The sequence below is a fragment of the Natator depressus genome, chromosome 12 (genome assembly GCF_965152275.1).
Source record: "Natator depressus isolate rNatDep1 chromosome 12, rNatDep2.hap1, whole genome shotgun sequence".
Taxonomy (NCBI): Eukaryota; Metazoa; Chordata; order Testudines; family Cheloniidae; genus Natator; species Natator depressus.
Genome location: NC_134245.1, coordinates 23,517,604 through 23,533,101, shown reverse-complemented (window position 1 = coordinate 23,533,101; position 15,498 = coordinate 23,517,604). Strand labels below are relative to the sequence as shown.

At 39.6% G+C, this 15,498-nt stretch overlaps 1 protein-coding gene across 4 annotated transcripts in view; it reads left to right on the top strand.

The window, feature by feature from the left end:
- The window catches only part of SLC7A9 (solute carrier family 7 member 9), a 28,712-nt gene extending 14,898 nt beyond the window's left edge, over positions 1 to 13,814 (top strand). For 2 of the 4 annotated variants that reach the window (XM_074968718.1, XM_074968721.1), the window contains 6 exons: positions 1,687 to 1,810; positions 3,115 to 3,218; positions 3,972 to 4,068; positions 4,937 to 5,086; positions 6,065 to 6,239; positions 12,913 to 13,813. In XM_074968718.1, the coding sequence (XP_074824819.1) occupies positions 1,687 to 1,810; positions 3,115 to 3,218; positions 3,972 to 4,068; positions 4,937 to 5,086; positions 6,065 to 6,239; positions 12,913 to 13,034 (772 nt within the window). In that variant the 3' untranslated portion in view covers positions 13,035 to 13,813. Of the gene's footprint in view, positions 1 to 1,686; positions 1,811 to 3,114; positions 3,219 to 3,971; positions 4,069 to 4,936; positions 5,087 to 6,064; positions 6,240 to 7,620; positions 8,018 to 12,912 lie in introns of those variants that run through there. The other 2 variants (XM_074968719.1, XM_074968720.1) reach the window with 2 other exon arrangements.
- Positions 13,815 to 15,498: the final 1,684 nt, after the last annotated feature.

Sequence of the window (15,498 nt, the reverse complement as noted above, 5' to 3'; positions counted from 1 at the left end):
AAGAGAGAGATACACACACTGTGTGAGAGAGAAAGAGATGCAGATTGTCCCTTTAAGTATGCTGACCCCATTCTAAGTACATTGCCTTTTTAAGTAGATCAGCAAGTTGAGACAGCAGCTGCTACCAGCAAGCTCCCTCGGTCCTGAGCCCTGTCGTGTCCCTTCCCCTGTGGAGATAAGGTACAGGGGCAGGGAGCCAGGAGCAATGGGATGGGGTCACCCTGACATTAGCACCCCTCTTTCCCTGCCCCCGCACAGCAAGCAGGAGGCTCCCGAGAGCAGCTCCAAGGCAGAGGGCAGGAGCAGCACACAGCAGTGGGGGGGAGCGACAGCTGAACTGCCAGCAATTGATAGCCTGCTGGGCAGCTGCTGCACAGGGAACTTAGGGGAGTGGGGAGCTGATAGGGGACTCTGGTCCACGCTGGTTCCAAGCTTTCTCCAGCTCGCTGCATCGGGCTGCTCTTCCTGCAAGCAGTGGACAAAGCAGGTGGCTGCCAAACAACATTATAAGAGAGCATTGCACAACTTTAAATGAGCATGTTCTCTAATTGATCAGCAACATTAAACAACGTTAACCGGGACGACTTTAAGTGAGGAGTTACTGTATAGCAGTCAGTAGGTTTCCAATATAGGGTGGTCTTTATGTAACCATCACTTATTTGCACTGTAGTGTCCAGGAAGTGGATCTCTGGTGTGTACTGGTTCAGGCTGAGGTTGATGGTGGGTTGGAAATTGTTGAAATCCAGGTGGAATTCTTCGAAGACCTTCCAGTGGGTCCATAAGATGAAGATGTCATTGATGACACTGGTGCATGCATGCATCTTCTTAAGAAAGAAAGCCCCTGCTAGGAGTTGCACATCATGCTCCTCATGCATGAGGCAAAACAGAAACTAGGCTCTATGCACAGTAACACTACTCTGCCTGTGTGGAAGGGGACTCTTCTTTTCTTCTGACATATCAGCTGCCTGCCAATCATCTGCGGAAAGAGGAGGAGCCATCAGTATGGATTACTTGAGGTACTGGCTGCAAAAAGGAATTCCAGTAAAAGTAGAATTTGTAAAAACAGATTTTATCAAATTGTAAGAGGAACAAAAATGTTTGCTTTTAAATGGAAATATAAACAGGGGAGCTGGGGATTTACCCATTCCCTTGCAGTTGTGAAAATCAAGTAATTATAACATATTGTTTTAGTCAGAGCACACACAGCATTGATCTGCTCTGCCAGATACATGTGGGTCAGGTGCAATCAGATCCAATTTGTATGAAGTAGTGACTCACCTTTGCATCAATCCCATGAGTGAATAGCTATTATGTTATTACATGAGAACTAGAAAGTACATGCACTAGGAATACCCAACTAGAATTGCACTTTACTCAACTTAGTGAAAAATGAGAACAAATAGCATAAATGGTGAAATAGGAATTTAAATTTTAAAAATTCCTTCAATTTTAATCATCCATGATAGCATAAGTAACACAGGTACTGAATTCCTAAAAATGTGATTGTCCTGAACAGTGATCCTTCAGTCTTAACATGATTCATATACAATGTTTACTAGTTAAGATACCTGTGACTTTTTTTAGAATCCTAAATTTGAACTAAAAATAGGAAAGCACCTACAGCCCATTATAATAAAGCTGCCTAGTGGTTTACAAATGCTGATACTATGTTTTTACATTCTGTAGAAATCTACCACTTTCTATAATCATTGGAATCCCATTGGTTTCAGTTTGCTATGTTCTGATTAATATTTCATATTTCACAATAATGACGTCAACAGAACTTCAGCAGTCCCAGGCGGTCGCTGTGGTAAGCCACTTTTCATTTTGTGATTAGAAGTATCAAGTGAGACACTATTTTTGTTGCAGGGCTGAGTCCAAATCATAAAAAAAATCCAAACTTTCTTAGTTTTCAGGAAAGAATTTTTCAGTACCATTGTAAATTTGTAAACTCTATCAATATTTTAATTATGTCACAGAGATAAAAGTATCTTTTTGAAATTAGTTTGTAGAAAGTGACAATTTAGTATGCATGAGACATCTTCTACAGGAAATCTTCAGTGTATTTGCAGATTAGTGATGCTTTTACTCCACAATGCGTTAGTGAGTGGTACAATTTTATTTTCACTGGTAAACATCTGAATCCCTGGTTGTACCCATCTCTACGTTAGTTCTGGGGAAAAACGAACAAACAATTCATGACATGCTGCATTCTGCACAGTGAAGAAGAGCACCCATGCAGAAATACTCCATATACCAATGAACATTGTACAAGCAAATGGAATCTTGCCTTTAGAGAGCTGGATTCTGGTGTATTTCAATATCCTGCCTACTCACAAAAATGGCTGCAGAGCAGAGATTGGTGTAATGTGTATGCATACCTTACTTAAAACACAGCAAGGTAGTCTGATTTTAGGATTACTAGTCTTGAGTGTCCCTATTAACATATTATTAAGTTATATCAATGGTATTACCATCAGCTACTATTAAATTGATCAAATTGGATCAATACTGACAATATAAGCCTGCAGAAATATCTCATTTGATCTCAAAAGCTAAGCAATGTCAGGGCAGGATGGTAGGTTACCCAGAAAACATAGGGTACTTAGGAAGGAGTGCTAGTGGGCATTGGTGATAAGACACATAAGAGAGGCCCTGAGCCTCACCTATATTTAAGTTTCCATGCCACTTTTGGCAAAAATAAGGATGATATTTTGCTGAGTGCTGATATCTTGATCAGATTCCAGTTCGATATGTTCTGTATCTAAATTCCCCCTACTTTCAGTTAGATGTGATACCCTTAAGATTCTTGTCTTAAACTGCTATATAGTAGTATTGGGTCATAGCAACACAACTATTGTGTTCTAGTAGTCAAGTTTCTTTCATTAGAGTGGTAGGTGAAATAATTATTGTATATAGTTTGCAAAATAATTTGGGATAAAAACAAGCTATGTAAAATTATATTAATATTGATTTTTTTGAAAGGTAAAATACATTTTTAAAAGTTCATTTACTGTATATCTGATTGGTTCCCACACCAGTGAACACACTACAAAGTAGAAAAATGATACGTATCATATTAACGTGTTTATATTTTAATCCTCTATGTCCCAGACATTTGGGGATCGGGTCCTTTATCCAGCTTCTTGGATAGTTCCTCTCTTTGTGGTCTTTTCTACAATTGGAGCAGCCAATGGGACGTGTTTTACTGCTGGCAGGTAAATTTCAACTCTACATAGCAGAATACATAACAGGATTTACAGGTAAAAGTTATATAATGTCTTCTAAGTCTAGGATTTAATTTAAACAAATGATTGAACAAAATACCTGCAAACTTAGTTATGTAGCCCATTCTCAGCAAGGACCGGTAGCTATGAAAGTTTGAAAATAAGGAATTAAACATTTTCCTAAAATGCCTGTAAACAAGTACAGGCTTCTTTCAGCTAAAAACCAGTTATTTAAAAATAAGAGTCACCTGAAAATCAAAAATTAAAGAGGTTAGAACTTGAACTAGTTTTGTGCGCTCACAAATATTTGAGAGGTTTGTCAAACCTCATACTTCACAAGGTTCCTAAATCCCTAAAATCATACAATGTGAAATTACATTTGTGCTGAAAGTTCTCTGTGATGAATTTTTTTTAAGGGAGAAGAAAACAATGGTTTGCTCTGAATTAATGAACCAAGTTCACTTCTGTGCTCAATGGAGTTTTGAAAGCAGTTATAATTCCTCCTTCACAACCTGTATGACGGTTCCCTACACTCTAGAAAATATTAAATTAGGCTTGATGCACTTGAGAGGCATATATAGATATTACTTAGTTAGATGTAGCCATATAAAAGACATCTATATTAATAGTTAAATGGTACTCTGTGAAGAATATTAAGTATTCGGAGTTACCTGAAAAATAGAGCCACTTGAATCTTTGTAGATGCTACACTAATCAGATTAACATATGTTTTTGTTTTGTCAGACTTGTTTATGTAGCAGGTCGTGAAGGGCACATGCTAAAGGTGCTGTCTTACATTAGTATTAAACGTTTCACCCCAGCACCTGCTATCATATTTTATGTAAGTATGAATGCTAAGCAAAGAAATAAAACTTTCAGCTAAAAAAATCAAAAATACTCAGATCTGAAATTACGTTGGCTCTTCAAATGGTGATCTCAACATGTTATCCCTACACATACTTTCATGCACATATGGTTTCATATACAGGGAAATAGTCTTTTTGATTTATAAGAGAATATTTCAGCTATGTAATACATAAAAACAGCTCAACTAGAATCTAACTCCATACCAGATGGAGATTTTCCATGTTTTAAAGCTCATAGAATTGGAATGTAAAAATGCAACTCTGTCAGTTTAAGGGAAGAAGTAGGGTACTGACAATGAAAATCAGCTATGTAGAGTAAAGTTGTCTTGATGATCAAACTGGCTCACTCCAGGATTTCTGTGAATACAAGAAATCTAGGAATTTTTTCTCCTGCAAACTTTCATGCCTGTAAAGTAGGTGTTAGACATACTGTCATAAATTTGAGAGATTCGTTATGTATATATGTAGCATCAATACAAACACTTCATCATGCTTAGCAAGTAGGTTTATACAAGCAGGAAAGAAGATTTATATCATGTTGGCATATATCTTGCAAGCACTTATGCGCATACTGAACTTCAAGCATCACTTCAATGGAATTACTCATACTCAAAATTAAGCACACATTTGCAGGATCAGGCCATTCTCAGGAAAGGGTGCCAAGTATGCTGAATTGTTGCTGAAACTTCACCACAAAGTAGAGCAAACACATGTACACTCATTGCGTATGGGATCAGTTTGAATGTAAAACTGTGCCCTCCATAAAAGTGAGAGCTCCATTCTTCCTTGCTACACTGACCGGCTTTTATCAAGTCCACATTAATTCTCATATTTTATTTTTAGGGTGTCATTGCTTTTATTTATATCATCCCTGGAGACATTAATACACTCATAAACTACTTTAGTTTTGCTGTCTGGATATTTTATGGTTCGACTGTATTTGCACTCATAGTTATGAGATTTACAAGAAAAGAGCTCAAAAGACCAATCAAGGTAAGTTCAGTACTAGAACACATTTCTAAACATAATAAAAATGAACCAGTCATGGTCCTCATGATGGTAAGAAAAGTGGCTCTCCACTACTGGTATTCCTTCTCCCATTAACATGAAGGCATGGACTTGTCCACGGAGTTTGGAATACTGAAAAACATACTGGAGAAGTAGATTCCCTTCCTTTGAAGATCATTTTGCCCCACGAAACTATTACTTAGTATAGTTCCTTTTGCTGTTCCCTTGAGAATGAACAGAGACAGGCAGAGGGTCAGAGAAGTACAGGTCTTGGCATCTTGTCCATACTGACGCACCTCTGCTGCCTGCCACAGTGAAAGGGTGAGGGGGAAAGGAAAAAAGAAAAGGAGTACTTGTGGCACCATAGAGACTAACAAATTTATTTGAGCATAAGCTTTTGTGAGCTACAGCTCACTTCATCAGAGGCATGCATCCGATGAAGTGAGCTGTAGCTCACAAAAACTTATGCTCAAATTTGTTACTCTCTAAGGTGCCACAAGTACTCCTTTTCTTTTTGCGGATACAGACTAACACGGCTGATACTCTGAAACCGGGGAAAAGGAAAGAAATCTAGCTGCAGATAATGAAGAAGGGGTGGGAGGCTGCAACCAGAGTGACTGTGATAGGTCAGAATGAGTTGGGGGCAACACACTCCTGGAGAGTTCATCCTACTGAAGTTCAGATTTATGATTAACAGTGAATTCATTACAGTTCTAGCATTGGGACCAACAGCATTGCCAGAGTGGTCTTGGCCTGTGGCATAGCCAAACTGACCCTTGGCTGCTGCTGACCCTCTCAACCACTCCACTAATTTGCTGAATTCTCTTCTGAATATTCTTTTAAAAAATCAGAAACAATGCAGTAAAAGTAACTTCTCACATTCAATATGTAGTAAAGGTACGCAATATCAAGGAAAAATAGCCACAGAATTTGCTGAATACTTCTATGCTTTGTCTATTACAGATACCTATCGTCATTCCCATCTTAGTGACAATAGTTTCCATTTTACTAGTTTTGGCTCCAATCATCAGTGAACCCGAATGGGCATATCTCTACTGTGTTTTATTTATGCTTGGAGGACTTATATTTTATGTCCTTTTCATTCATTTTAAATTCAACTGGGCTCAAAAAATATCAAGTAAGTATATATTTTACAGGTGATTTGCAAACAAAGACTTCTATTAAATAATGCATACAACAGGATACCTCTAAGATGTAGCAACCATTCCTTTCTCCCCTGAGTAAAAATTCTCTTTATAGTCAACCATCACGTCTAACTTACATTGAGAGAGAGGCATGATCTTTTGATATAAGCATAGCAAAAATTGCTAGGAGCTATTGAATTCTAATCAGAGCTCTTTGGCACATTATATCTTTGCTTCAGTTTCTTCCTGTGTAAAAATTGAGATAATATAAGATTTGATGAGATTTAGTTCATAAAATCCTTTGAAGAAAAAGTGATACATATCAGCGTATCAGTGCAAAGGTTATGTAAAATAGCTTAAGTTTCCAGTGGCAATATCCTTTTAAATCTTGTAATTTAGAAGTCGAAATAAATTTGAAATGCCCTGGCCAGTAACTGAAGTGACTTTAAACACACCTAGCTATTTTCTGTTCTGGCACTTACCTTGCACTCAGATCTCTTTCAAGATTTAGTATCTTCACAATCAGTCTAACAAAGACAAAATTAACAGCATGAAATGGAAACTAAAATGACAGCCTTAGGGCTTGTGTACAGAGGGTTAGTGTGCGGCAAGCTGGGAGGTAAATATACAGTGCAACAGTTTGCCACGCACTGATTGGACATGTGGACCCTGCTACAATGCACTCAAAGTTCCATAGTGTGCTTTGATCTACTGCTGTATGAAACAATGCTAAAAAGTGAGAGGAAAATGATTATGTTTTAGCAGTGCCCCTGCAGGTCTGTTTATGAGGTCATTTGTAGTCTTCTTTAAAAGTACAACTCCTATCTATTTTCTGGGGGAGATGGAAGATGAAATGAGACATTACTGAAAGGGAAAGTAGGACTGGTTTTAAGAGGATATAAATCCCACAACATTATTGGTATTCCTTAAAAAAAAAAAATCCATCTGTCCACAAAACTAAAGCTACTTTATATTACATAATGAAAGGCAGTGTGGTCTACTATAATGAGCACAAAACTGGGAACCTGGAATTTCTGAATTCACATCCCAAATCAGGGGTGCTGGAACAATTTGTACGTGGGGGTGCTAAGAGCCATTGAACCAAACTGTAAACCCTGTATATGACGGAAACCACTTCAAGCCAGGGTGTGCTGCAGTTTCAGCACCTATGTCCCAAATCTGCTACCAATTTACTCTTTGGTCATGGGCAAGTTTTGTCTTCCCCATCTGTAGAGTGGGGGAAATAAATGCTTATGCATGCAACATTACACTCAGTGAAATGGTGTAAACTTGAATTAAAATATATAGTTAACATTGCCAAAGGCCTTTTAAAACTTGTGTTAAACATCTCTAACCACAGTAACTTATTTTCAGGGCCCATCACCATGCACCTTCAGATGCTTCTAGAAGTTGTTCCACCAGAGGAAGTTCCTGAATAAAAAGATTTGATTTCCAGTAGTCTATTTTTAAGTACTATAATGTTTGTGAGGCAGCTTGAATAGTCTGAATGTTTGTTTTTGCTAAATTCAGACTTGTTCATCCTAATGTGCAGTTTTATTTTTGCAACAATTTATAAATATGTTTTAAATATTATCTTATATGAGAATCAGACGTTTTCTGTGCATGGAATTCTATCTAGATCTGGACGGCTTCATTGTTTTGACTGCTACTCTGCTAATATGTTAAGGTGAACGTAACATATTAGCAGATTGCACATACATACTAGAAACTGTTTTCAGCTATAGCAGTGGTGAATAAAGAGAAATTCATTCACCAGTAAAGGAGTTTGTCAGAATCCCTCCTCTTCTGCCACCCTGCTGGAAGGATTTATAGCATGATCTACCAGGAAAAACAGAGGCAAAGTATAGTGATAGCCTAAGTGTATATTAGGCTGACTCCAACCTCAACCTGTCAGGTAGGTCAAAAGCTGGAAATCCCCAGATGAAAAGACAAGGAAAACATGAAGTGAGGGTAGCAGGCATGCACTGGAAAACAGTGAGTAAATTTCCTTTGTTGATTGTTCCCCTTTCCTTCCATCCTGCTGGAAGTACAGAACAGTAAGCAGACAATGCAAGAAATATTCTAAACAAGGAGGTGGGTTTTCCCAAGATGCAGCTTGAAGTACTTTACATCCAAAATCTGCCTCCACAAAGGGCTCAAGGTCCACTCAGAGGTGGCTGATGAAGTCATGAGGTGAATAATAGGTGGTGGTCTTGCAGTTCCTGAGGTCCATGGCTTTTGCTCCCCCTAAACAAGAAGTAGACAAGTGGAGTATCCTTTCTGAGAGTAGAGGGGATTAACTACCCGCTAAGTCAGATTTACACGCACTTTCAACATACTGCAAGTAGCAGCAAATAAAACTTCATAGCAGTCTTTACATCTAGAGAGTGAAGACTGTGCTTAAGCCTGGAAGAAAGGTTCAGGTAAAAGGTGGAGAGAACAAATGGTTCATTTATGTAGCACACTTTCCTTGGGAAAGAATTCTGGAAGTAAATGAAACACTAACTTGTTTAGAAATACTGCAGATAAGCAGAGTTGAAAAGGAATCTGAGTCTCCCAACTCAACAAGCTGAAGAATAGTAACTAGCAGGGTAATCATGGGAGTTCACACAGTTCCAGGGTTATATCTCTCAGCAGTTGAAGGGAGAACAGCAGAAATTTTTAAGGACCCATGAAGGTCCCATTGAGGGATAATGGCTCTGAAATTGGGTTTGTAGGCCAAGGGTTCTGAGAAACTTAGTAGTGTATGGATTGGATTCCAAGGAAGCAAACCCTCCAAGAGCCCCTAAAAGCAGAGACCTGTATTCTGAGGGAATATAGCTTGTTGAAACCCACTAGGATATATTCAAAGATATGCTAAAAGAAAAAAGGAGGAAGAAGAAATCCGTTTCTAGAACTATCAGTCAGAAAAGGTCACCCAGATTCTGGAGTAGGTTAGCTACCTGGAGGTAGGGTGCTAAAGCTTCCCTCTGGAGCAGAGGACTGAGGGTGCTCCTCTGACAGTTGATGTAGGCTCAACCGTCACAGTGGATTGTTACATGCTACTCTAGAGTCTGAGGGCCAAACCAATGGCCTTGAGTGTCAAAAGACGAAGTAACTGGTATTCTTCAGGGGGAATCAGCAGTCCTGACAGAAGAGGCTCCCCCCTCTACACAAACATACACCTGAAAAGGATGGCATACAAAGTAATTACAGCAGAAGACTGGAGAACTGAAGGCCCAGAAACAGTCTGCCACTACCCCACTCCCTGACCAAAGAAGGAACAAGCGTTCATACAAGAAGAAAAGATTATGTACTGTAAATGTGGTTCTTCAAGATGTGATTCAGGTGAGTGCATGCTCAGCACAGCGGAGCTGGAGAATTTTGCCTAACCGTACCATAGCAGTTGGTGCTGGTGCCTTATGGCCATAGCTTCTCTTCTGGCTGTATGAGGCAGCGCCACCCTAATGCCTCTCCGTTCTTTCACACCAAATGCCCAGAGACTAGACTCCAATGCAGAGGGGGCAGATGGTGAGTCATGGAATACACATCTGCATCACATCTTTAAGAACCACATGTAACAGTATGTAACCATTTCTTCTTTTTCAATTAGATGCGGCCATGTATTCCACTTTCATGACTCATAAGCAGACTGAGTCCCACTTCCTACAGATCCTATTTGAACAATGAGTACAGGACCACCTTCCCAAAGTTTACATCAGCTCTGGAACCCACAATAATGGCATAATGGTTCAAAAAAGTATGTATCGATGACCATGTGGAAGCCCTGCAAATATCCAATATTGAAGTATCACTTAAGAATGCTATTGACATAGCTTACACTCTCACACAATGAGCTCACACCAGTACAGGGGGTGTGGCTGAAACTTTTGTATGCAGTCTTGATGCAGGAAGTTACCCACTTAGAGACTGTGGAGACTACTTTGGATTTAGGAAGCAGAAAATACCCGGAATAAAAACCATGACCCTGGTGCTCCGGAGGAACCTCCTCCACTGGTCCCAAAGCCAGAAGAGACTGGACTTGCTCGAGCAGTATCTTGAGAGAGATGCCCCTGAAGAGGGATGAGTAGGTGCGGAAGAGGCATGAAAAGGAATTGAATGGCATAGCCTGATCTGACAGTGATTAGGATCAAGGTGCCAGAAGTAATCCAGTCCCAAACACTGAGAAAACAAGTTAGCCTGTCCCTGAACACGGGGGACGGGGGTAACAGAAGTCCTGAATGGACCACAGATCTGGACCATTTGGGGAAGGGGGGGCCGGGTGAGGGTGTCTGCTGGCCAAATCCAGGACCAAAATGCCTCCACCTCTAGGATTTATGCCTCTTTCTGGGGTTAAGCCTGTGGGAAAGAGAGTGCCCAAAGGGGTGTTGCGGGTGATACTGCTGCTGCTGCTGCCCGCTATAATGGCATCTCTGTGTTGCACATGCATACACCCTAAAGGAACAGAAGGTAGTCCTAGAATCCTTGAAGCAGAGCAGTTTCATCTGTTTTGTCCCAAAAAAGCAGCCAACCATCAAAATGCAAGTCCTCTCCATGTCAGAAGCGATGCCTGAATCGTATCCAGGATGCCCTTCTCATGGTCATTGCCAAGGCCATTTCTCTGACCGAAGTATCTGCAATGTCAAGCACAGACTGCAGCAACATCTTGACCACCAACAAGCCTTCCATGAGAAATGCCCGAAATTCTTCCCTGGAGGTTTCAGGCAGCTAGTTTGCAAATTTTGACATGGCTGACCAATTTACAGTCATACTTGGATAGCAATGCCTGCTGGTTGGCAATCCACATTTGCAGGGAAGAGGAGGTATAGATTTTTCTACCCATTAAGTCCATCCTTTTAGAATCCTTGTCCTTAGGAGTGGACTACTCTGTCATTAACTTAAGTTACAATCCAGGGAATTAGGGACCAGGTGCAAGTAAAAACCCTCACATTCCTACACTGGTACAAAGCAGTGTTTCTCCAATCGCTTTGCAGTTTGCAACACCAAAGCTGGCATGCTCCAAGAGCACATTGTTGATGGGGAAAGGCCACCCCCCCAGGGCAGGTGGCTGCAAAATATCCAGCAACTTGTGGGTATACTCCTATAGGAACTCTGCCTGAATACCCAGGGAAGCAGCCACATGCCACAAACGATCTTGGTAGGCTTTGAAGTGCTCAAGCACTGGAGTGGAGGAAGAACTGGGCACCACTGAATTCTTCAGGGATGATGAAAAGGCACGTAACTGCGCAAGGGCTGGATCCCACTCCTGAAGTAGTAGACCTGGACAGAACAACTCTGGAGGCCCCATCATGGGAAGGTTAACTAGTGCTTGAGCATGAGCTGGGTCAACAGCCACAGCCACCAATCTAATGATCTCACCTTGCAATAATACTCACCTCTACGGATACTGCTAGGCAAAATTCTCCAGCTGCGGTGCACTGTGCACACACCTCCCTATGTAAAATACACAGCTGCATCTACTCAAAGAACTACAAGCAATGCTATTTACCTAGGAGAAACTTCAAAAGGGACTCATCTGAAGGCATGCCATTAGGACAATGTCTACGGAGGTGCCAAAGAATAACTGAAGGATGACTTGCATCTACACTATTATTAACCAAACTAGCACAAGTATGTCTACCTGAGCTGTAATCACACCTCAGATGGACATATTCAAAAGAGTGGAATACAGCTTTTAAACTATGTTCCACTATATTCTACCATGTTCAGCTTTTTAAAATTGTAATATTTAGATTAACATATAAAACTGAATATGGTAGAGTGCGGGGGGCACAGCTAGGATCAGAGGGATGAAGGAGAATACATCTGTGTGGGAGTCAGGACAGAAAATGGTACTATAGGGAAAGGGAAAACATTGGGATTCTATAGGGATCATACATACTGAAACTGACAACTACACGTGACTAACTTTCAACATAAAAAGGTGCCACATCAATATTAAAAAAATCTGGGAAATTTCCATACATACCCCAGTAAAAAAAAAAATATATATATATATATATATACACACACACACACACACACCGCTAAATCACTCTACACTCCTGTACACTATATACATCCGTTATCCATCTTAACTTCCACTGCTGCCCTGTTTCTACCGCCCGCAGCCCACATATCCAAACTCATCCTGAGCAACCAACCTGCAGCCTTAACTCAGACCACAAATAAAGAGATTTTAAATTTTGTAATTTCTACATAAAAATACCACATGTGGTGCAATCTTTAACACAAATCACCCATTCACATAAGTTGTCCCAAACATTACAGAAAAATCTCATTTGCAAGCCATATTTCACTTTCTTACAAACCCGATACAAATTCATGTACATAACTATTAATGAAAACTTCTTCAACACTATATTAATAATCAACAAGTACAAAAAATTAAAACACAGTGAGGAATTTAACAGTGCCCTTTGGTTCCTCTATATATGTGGTGGAAGCAAATGTGACTGGCAGGGGTTCACATAAAATCTCACAGTTCAACATCTTTTTCAAAGAATGTTTAATTACCTGAAAATTTAAATATCCTGTTTCCTGGTATATAATCAGGCACCAACCCTCACAGCTTTACTTGTTGTTTATTTAAAATCTTCCATGCAGTGGCAGAGAAGGAATTATTTGAAAAAATTACACTGAGATTTTCTTTGTTTTGTTGTACAGGTTCCAAAACTGATGTTCAAAGAGGTGGTTGGTGCCAATTTCTTTGTTTCTACCTGCTTAACTTTATAAGAAGACAGTTAAAACAACTTACATATTTCCTTGATATTGCTTATTCATGGTAATTGTTATAGTTGCTACAGGAATAATATGCAATTGTGAATGGGAGAAGAGATGGTTCATGTGATCTCAAATGGACAGGTTTTGTCTCATTGATTTCAAGGCTAGAAGAGATCATTGTGATCATCTAGTCTGACCTCCTATACAACACAGGCCAGAGTACTTCCTCGAAAAAATTCCTAGAATGTATCTTTTAGAAAAACATCCAATCTTGATTTTAAAATTGCCAGTGATGGAGAATCCACCATGAACACTGATAATTTCTCCAAGTTTTCCTCTTAATATTGTATGTACAATACTGTAATAAAATTATTTATGTATTTATTATTTATTTATTATTCTGTATTTACAGTTTATATGACTTTTGTTTCAGGGTCATTTAAAACACAATTAAATAAGAATCTATATCAATGAAAAGTGCGTGTCTTTTTAAAGCAAGCAGCATGGCAGGTGCAAAAGGGGCTCAACTCCAGTGTTTACCCTGCCTCTCCTCCTTGCTCCAAGCAGAGACCACTCCCAAGCACCTATCGTCAGCCAGGTCGGCTGAAGATGGAAAGGCAACAATCTCTTAGGAGCAATCCCAGACCCTCAGAAGAATCCCAGATCCTCAGTAGCAGGAGCTACAGCAAGATGACTTTTGTAGCTCCAAGATCCCAGTGACATCTATCAGTTTTCCTGATGCTGCTGCACTCTCCCTGTCCATCATGCTGTTCAAACAGGATTACATCAATGTGAACTAGGAACCTTTTAATTCATGCCTGCAGCCTCCACACAGAGAAGTTACTACAGGGCAGCACTTTGATGTGCACTGCTATTCATGCTCTCATTCTCCAAACAGCAGGCAGCATAGGCATGCCCTTTGTCTTCCCTTATTATGTTATACATTTATTTAGATTATAACCTCTTCAGGGGAGGGACTGTCTTTTTTTTTGGTCTGTAAGAAGTGTGGCATATATTGGGCTCTATAAAAATAAAACTACACTAAAAACGTCTATTCTAAGGAAAATATAGGTTTTTATGCAAGCATCTTAGCATTTTTATTGGTATTTCAAAACAAAAATCTCAATTACACTTATAATACATGTAAAAAACACATCAGCTACTTTACGACTACAATTTCCTCTTAGAATGCTGAAAATAAAATCTTTCCCTACAGATCAACTTTTTTTTGGAAAGCAATGATTTTCCTCCTAATTTTTAACAGAGCATAAATTATCATCTTTGTTCATCTTATTTTTTGTGCATCAGCATTGTGACTATCAATTTCATTAGCACAACTGTGACACTGGGTAGTTAATTAACTGCTGTTCCAGAGAAATAAAAGGTAACTTGCATTCTTGTATGTTAGTACTACAAAAAAGTCTCTCTATAGGTAATTTCAATCCAGAGGAACCATAGGACATTCCACCAGTTTCACATCTTTAAAAGCTGGTTTGAGCACAAAGTTTAACTACTTAAAAGAGTAATTTACTTGTTTAGCCTTCCACAAATTACATTCCTTAGAAAGACAAATTCATGCAACATTCCTTAGGATCTACTTTGCATATGTATTTAATTCTTCATAGGGTAAACAGAATTAAAGGAGGAATGCTGAATGGTTATTTACCATCCTTTAAATGAAAACTAGTTAGTAATTAGAGTGGCTGAGAAAAAATATATTAAAAATGAGTTTTCAAAACTTTTACATACAATCCAGTCAGCTCCTTCTCTTTATAACTATATATGAATTATGTTAATGATATTTGTAGGATTCATAAAATTGAACAAAGTATTTAAATTGAGTAGCATCTTGCATGTGAACAATTCAATAAAACTTTACAAAGATTAATTTATGCTCCCTACACACCTGTGAGGTAGGTAAGCACATCCACTTCATGAAAATGTACCCATTTCATAGATGAGGAAATGGAGGCAAAGATTAAGCAACTGGTCTAAAGTTACACAGGAGATATGTGACAGTTGGGAACAGAACCCAAACCTATCAACTCTAGCCCTGTGCTTTAACCACTAAATCATGCTTTTCTACAGCAGCACAGAACTGATCATTGAATTGTAACAAAAGCTAGAGACGGAAAAGACATTACTCTACCTGTTATATCACCTAATGGATCTACCTGCCAGTGCAGAACTGCTCTCTACAGCATATTTTCCAATCTGCTATTATAAAATATATTGAAGGGAAAAATCTTCCACTGTCAGGGAATTATCTAGATCAGGGGTGGCCAACCTGAGCCTGAGAAGGAGCCATAATTTACCAATGAACATTGCCACAGAGCCACAGTAATATGTCAGCAGCCCCCTTCCGCTACCCCCCCCCCCACCCAGTGCCTCCCACCCACCAGCAGCCCTGCCAATCAGCGCCTCCCCGTCCCTCCCCACGCCTCCCGCCCACTGCAATCAGCTGTTTTGCCATGAGCAGGAGGCTCTGGTGGGGAGGAATGAGGGCATTGCATGCTCGGGGGAAGGGGC